The 7128-nt window shown below is 39.8% G+C and overlaps 1 protein-coding gene across 1 annotated transcript; it reads right to left on the reverse strand.

Moving 5' to 3' along the window:
- LOC124700253 (probable sugar phosphate/phosphate translocator At1g48230) lies at window positions 1-5390 on the reverse strand. Its single transcript, XM_047232409.1, has 9 exons — window positions 5263-5390; window positions 4591-4698; window positions 4281-4312; window positions 4158-4208; window positions 3396-3457; window positions 3026-3287; window positions 1684-1949; window positions 1462-1556; window positions 1-649 (listed from the first exon to the last, which is right to left on the reverse strand). The coding sequence occupies exons 1-9, from the start codon at window positions 5347-5349 to the stop codon at window positions 473-475; spliced, it is 1140 nt and encodes a 379-aa protein (XP_047088365.1). The 5' UTR covers window positions 5350-5390; the 3' UTR covers window positions 1-472.
- Window positions 5391-7128: the final 1738 nt, after the last annotated feature.

Here is a 7128-nt window from a genome sequence, read left to right on the forward strand (position 1 = left end):
TATCGAAACTGCTACTCCCTCCCTCCGGCGCAAAATACTTGTCGCACATTTAATCAAAATGTAGGCTAAAATGTGTGTAGATTCAATGAACCCGCGACAAGTATTTTGAGCCTGAGTGAGTATTTGAATTAGCATCTATAGAGGTGCTTTACACCATCTATGGTCCGCCATTTCCATATGCTGGGTTCCAAAATAGCGTATATCTAACATGGACTGCAGAAATCTCCAAATACAGATTAAAAGTAATCATGCTATCGCTGCTACTTCTTCTATTTAACCTCCAGGTGTCTCCTGAAAAAAACTTCCCATACCAACTCGTGGAGAAAAGGTGCCTACAGATCAATCACCAGGGCTTCCAAAGAAGGCTCTTTTCATAGTTCATCAGCTTCTGCGCCTCTTTCAAACTCTTCAGGAGGTCTATCTGTGACAGAGTTTGCTACCTCAACCAACTCAAAACTTAAGAAAATCATGGTCATCTGTTATTCAAACCACCGCCTGTTTGTGTCCGGGTAACATAGGAGAGGCGGGACGATGGAATCAAAGGGGCTTCCTCATCAACTACTGCAGCTTCTGATGCCAGCCCAACAACAGTCTCATCATTACTGTCCAGGGAACCATCAGGTTTGTATGCGTTCAGAATCTTCTTATCCTGAAAGAGGAAAAGGAATGAATCAGAAACTGAAGGCAACCATTCCGAGACTGCATGGATAGCATGAGTGCCTATATGATACAACTCGTTATCCCTGAGAGAGCCAAACTTCAAAACTAATCATTGTGGATTAACACTAAGATATTTGTGACCAGATTGGCAACAGAGCACACAAATACATATTGGAACTGAAGGATCTATTAACTGTAGTGGAAACTAAGTGGAAGAAAATGCATATCAGGTGTATCTGATACTAAGATGATTGCTGTCAGGGGGTCAGATGATTGCAGGAGTCGGTCAGATTATAAAGAGCAAGAATAAGCTGAAGAAATAGGGAGATACAAAAAAAGCAAATGCATGTACAAAATGGCAAGACAACAAAGGAGTGAAAAGTAAATCGCTAGTCTACAACCCCATATGTCCTGTGTGACAATACGACGCACATGGACAGGGCAAGACTTTGTACTCGTGGTGTTATATGCAACAAAGAACAAAAGCATGGACAGGGAAAATCATATGAAGAACATGAAAACTGGAACAACAATGTACTCTGAACTAGTGATAGATCAAGACATCTGTTGCTGAACATTTTTATTACTCCCTCCGTCCCATGAAATATGTCTGAGATTTGTCAAAAATTGGATGTATCTAGATGCCGTTTAGTGTCTAGATACATCCAAATTTAGACAAATGTCCGACTCTTTCATGGACGGAGGGACTAGTTGTGTTGATAAACGTATTTTACAACAGGAAAACCTAAGAAAGTTCACGAAAATAAAATAAAGAAACTGCAGTAAGATCTGTACTCTGACCTTTGTAGCTCTATCAGGAGTGCTATCTGCTGGAAGTTGACTTGCTCTCACATCTTTCATCTTCAAATAATTGTACATGACAACGCCAGAGAGTGCTACACATTAAATTACTATAAGTTAAATAGTTTAATAGCAAAATATATATTTAAGCAGGCATATCAACTTATTGTTACAGTATCCATTTGCAAAGGATATATCTAAAGAAACTGAATATATAATTACCAACGGCATATCCAATTATGTTGAGACTTGTAATGGTAGATTCAGGAAAGATAATGGTCGAGAGGGCGATAAGTATCCAGTCTTTCAGAACTCCTGCAACTCGGATAGTGACTGCTCCTGTTCTTCCAATAACTAGAAATATGGATATGTTTAATGCAAATGCAGAAAGTGCATTCGAGAAAAATATCCAATAGTTGAATTGAATTGGAGAGATGTCCATTTCTGGCTTTTCCAGTAAATACCATGGAACAAATAGGAAGATGAAACTGCATGAAAGAACAAAAAAATTAAGAAACTGCATTGTACAAAATTACAAGGATTTAGAGACATACAGAACATGCAATATTAGTTATATTGCAGAACAAATTGCATACTAAATGACTTGTACTTTCACAAAACAATAGTGCATATGGTTGGGTTTCTAATAATACGAAGTCTTTTGTGGAACAAGCTGAGAGAGTTTATACTCTTTTTTTTTTACGTGAGAGAGTTCATACATTAAAGTAGCATTGTTTATCATAGGCGTTAAATTATTAATTAGGCCTTGTTAACATAAGCCTAATCTAACATATTGCCTTGTTCATTAGGAACATATACATTGTTAACCACTCAAATAGAGCAAGTTAATTATCACTGAATGGGCTTCTAGCAACCTCTTTTCTGCTTCTCAAGAAAGAATTACACATACAAGAGAGTCCTAGCAAAAGTTGGCATGACCTACCAAATGGGCTTATTGAAGATCGTATATGTACAATCTACTAGAAACATTACATGATTCCAGAATTTGATAATATGCCTAAGCGGGCTAGCCCTTGGAAACTTTCAGCAATTAGTACAAAATACTGATCCAGTTTAGAATATGGCGTATTTGGCTATCGATACCATGCTAAAACCAGTAACAAGAAGATATTCTAGACTAGATTTTCTATAGTACAATGGTAGCTGCATGGCCTCAATATCTTGTCGACTAAGTCTTTGGTCAGCATCTATCCAATCATCAATCAAGCATTTAGAGATTCAGATAATTCCATGTGCCAGTACAATGAACACAATGTGATTCAGAAGTTCTCTATGGTAGTCCACAAAGCTAATGGTAAATACTAAAATGACATTATTAACCCCTTCGTCAGTACCACATATATCTGTCTATATCATTGGCTCGTTCCTATCACTCAAAAGAATTTAAGAAAATGACATTCTTCATTTTTTTGTACAAGTAAACAATAAATCCCTTATTTTTGCACAAGGATTCCGCAAGAGTGAAAACTGTAATCTCAATGATAGTTGCCAGACACTATATCAACAAGAAAGTATTCACAATTTAAGATACAGTATCTGGTACCTGCAAGGCGCTATGTAATACAGGCTTGTAATAGGGTTCAGGGTTAAACCCTTTTTTTGGAGGAGGACCTGTGTCAAGACCAGCCGGAGGGCTTCCGCGACAATGCCAGTTACTTGGTACAATGTTCCTATTACATTAAAATGAATCTCGCCATATGATGAAACTACAACACCAACACTGACCAGCAACATGTTCAAGAAAAGGTCCCGCCTTAATTTGTCAGTACCACATAGAACAGCCATTATAAATGTTGCCACAGGCACTGCATTTCAAATTAACTCAGATCAGTACCCTACTCAAAGTAACAGGCACTGCATTTCAAATTAACTCAAATCATAACGGCAATCGAAGGAGGTGTGTGGTAACTTACTCAAAGCCTTGAGCATTTGAATGAAGGCAACTGAAATATACAAGTACGCTGTATTTCCAAACCTGTAAAACAGACGATAAAAATCAATATTATTACTGTATGAATATTATGAGAGGGGGAGGCATGCTTCAAACACCTGATTTAAGATAGCTCTTCAGGAAAGTAGCAAAATGTCATTCAGTCATGCACAATAAATATTAAATAATGTACAGAGCTTCAGAATGAAATAGTAACTTATACTTTGCAACTCACAGTTTACTGTCAGGCACTAACAAAGTTATAATTGGTATAAAATGATCCGCTTGCCAACATAACTAGATTAAGTTAAAGCAAATAAAGTAAGCACTATTTTGTCCACACAGCAACCAGCGTCAACTAAGATTACTATTTTTCACTGAATTTCACAGGATGATGCAAAGTTACATTACCCAAGCAACAGGTATATCAGGCAAACAGCACAATAAGACAGGCTGACAGAAAGAACTTCGCAGTGCCTTATAGGTTTGCAAACAACTTCAACCATGACACATAATCAATTCAGAGCAAGCAATTAGGTGGTCACAAAACCAAGATTGCAAGTATGTGATCTGTGCAATATTGGGTCAAATTAATTTTAGATGTCTCACCATTTCAGGCGTATATAAATATGCATATTACATATATGCTTGCATGGGCTTGCTTTTGTGTGCAGCAATATTTGAAGCCCTTGCGAAACAAAAAAAGAGATGGAATGCAATTCCATACTGTCTGCAATTAGCTTACCAGAGGCTTGACGCAAAGAATGCACTAATTGGAATTACACTTGTGGCGTATCTGCATCAGGGGGCACACGAATGATTAAGACTCAACTTCAGACATTGAAGAAACAGAAATAAATACTCTTACATTTGGAAAGTCATCTTGACAGGTGCAACAACCTGCATAACCAAAAATAGCAACGACTCCATTAGCTCATCTAGGAAAAAACAAATGGCATCACTGGATAAACCAACAATTCAACTAAAGCCCGTAGGCTCGTAGCCCAGGATTTTCTTTTGGGTTCTTGCAAGACCAACTGCTGCTTGATAGTAGTAGCAATTTACATGCCATTCGGTTGAAGCAAACCCACTATTATTTGCTAAGTAAGAGACGGCATAGTAGTATTCAACGGGGAGCATCGAAGGCTCAAACAATGAAGTGGCATGGAGAAGCATACCTTAAAAACACGGACTAGGAAGAACGTCACAACTCCAGAAAATGCCATGTGAATCATTGTGAGGGTAATGGGGAAGGGAAATTTGAAGTACTTTGGAGATAGTACCCACTGCGAAGACAACAAATAATTAGATAAAGAGCACAATAAGTTCACCTCTCGTAATCAAAATTACATGCATAAGCAAGCACATAATACCAAAAAAGACATATGGAAAGCTATGTATCTGCACTATTAGCATGCGAAATACAGGATTCCTCGAACTCGATGCACATAATACTACATAATTCGTCAAAACTGGATACACCTTAAAGCTACATTATACTTCAGACTGCCGACAGTGTGATGTAGCAAAATCTTGACTCACCCAACAACCCAGAAACCCTAGAGAGTACTAGTGGCATTGCAGTAGACCGAGCACCAAACTAACGAATACGGAGAATCAGAGTAGCAACGCGGCAAGCACTGGTACTAGAGTTCGTAAACTTAATCCACACTGCACCTAGAGGCGTGGAAGTGCGTAAATAGTTCGTAAATGGAACTGGGAACAGGACGGATCTTAGTTCATCATGGCATCACTTGCTCTGCTCCGCCACTCGGCGGGCACAAAAGGATTTTCCCGGTGGCCAAGACAACAACAAAAAAAAGCAGCGCTCGAAGGGAGAGAAGACGCACTTTGTTGAACAGGATGACTCCCGACGAGAGGCAGATGTAGATTAGCAGGTAGAGGTAGGTCAGCAGGAGCTGCCGACTGATCATCATCGCCGTACCGCGCCCCGGCCCCCGGGCCGGATGCGCGTCGCGTCCTGTGGGTGGGTGGGTCGGCCGATGGCGGGTCCAGGCGTCTCTGCAGTGGGAGCAACCGGGGCCGCGGCGGAGCGCCGGTGCGCCGGCGAGGTCGGTGGAGGGCGGCGCGGCGCGCGATCTGTGCGGCCCCTTGTGGTGTGGAGATTGGGAAGGAGATCAGCGAGAGGGGTGAAGGTGAGATACTTGGAGAACTCGGGTGGTGTTTCTGCAAAAGGTGAGTGAACGCTAGTGAAGTGGGATTTCGGGGCCCAGATGTCAGTGGCCGGGGTAGGTTTAGCGTCGTTTGTTTTTGGATGAAACACGAGGGAATGTAAAGCGTAGACACGACACGATGTGCCGAAGGATTGTCGCGCAGATCTGCTCAGGGTCGCCCGAGCGTCTTAGATTAAGATATCTGTACAAACCGGTCACATGACCATCATTTTTCAGATCCGTCAAGTCTTCATACCATCTGCTAATCTGCACAAGGTGAAGTGTTGTAAAAACATCTTATATCACGGGACGCTCGCGCTATCTTTTAGCATGCCTCATTTCTTAAATGACTGTTTTTTAAAACGTTGAAATACCATCATAGCAGCATGATTTGCACACTCAGACGACATTCATCTTCGAGCATATGTTTGCCTTTGTCCCAACAAGCTTATGAGGAATTCAACGAGCTTGAAATTATTTGTCAAAATACTTCTGAAGAAATATTACTGAGAAAGATGAATTGTGTTACATTTTTTTTGAGGGGGTGAATTGTGTTACATATGGGGAACTCAAACTTTTCTTCTCAAAAGGCCTACAAGGTGTTGATTGGATCTCAACCGACAATTCCCCATTACTCTTGGTTGTGGCAATCCTCTTGCCAATCCAAGCATAAGTTCTTCTTCTGTTTCTTGCTCAATGATAATACTAAATACAAGAAACTTCCTCGGTAGAAAACGAATGGTCTTACAATCTTATAATTGTGTCACTCTGGAATGTGATAGGGAAGAAACTCTTCAACATCTTTTTTGGACATGTCCTTTTGCTGATAAATGTTGGGATTCCATATGCCCTCAAAGACGGATGAATCTCTCAGTTCAAGATTCATTCCAGGATCTAAGACATAAACTGAAGGTGCCTTTCTCAATGGAAATAATCGTTCTTGCTTCATGGGCTATCTGGATATCCAGAAATAATAGAATCTTCAGAAACTTTTCCTGGAAAGCAATTTACTTGGAAGAGTTGAGAATGCTTTCTTACAGAATGAAGAAGAAGGACAAAATCCTTATGAGAATTGGCTGAAAGATCAGATTTAGATAACTTTTTTTCTTCTTTCTGTAAATAACTATGTACAATTCGGTTTTTAAGCTTAATATATAAAAATTGCAGTGTGAGCCTTTCCCATTGTTTCTCCTAAAAAAAGCATATGTTTTCCTTAAAAATATATTCGCACAAGAGCAAAGATTTTTTTTGCTTTTTTCAAAGATAAAGAGGTCGAGGACCAATATAGAGACATTTTCAGATGTGACGTGGGGTCTTTTCCTTTTCAATACCTTTTCATACCCATTCACCATCGTAAGGTCGTGAACAAAGAGCGGAAGGGGGCGATGCAAGAAGAAACTCAATAGTTGGAGAGTCAGGATGTTGTCCTATGTAGATGACTTGATATAATCACTGTTGTGCTTATTAGTCTACCATAACGTTTATGTTGTCCTTCTTTAAAGGTGTCTAAAGGGCTTCAGTAAAGATTTGACTACAATAGTT

The sequence above is a fragment of the Lolium rigidum genome, chromosome 3, assembly GCF_022539505.1.
Source record: "Lolium rigidum isolate FL_2022 chromosome 3, APGP_CSIRO_Lrig_0.1, whole genome shotgun sequence".
NCBI classification, from domain to species: Eukaryota; Viridiplantae; Streptophyta; class Magnoliopsida; order Poales; family Poaceae; genus Lolium; species Lolium rigidum.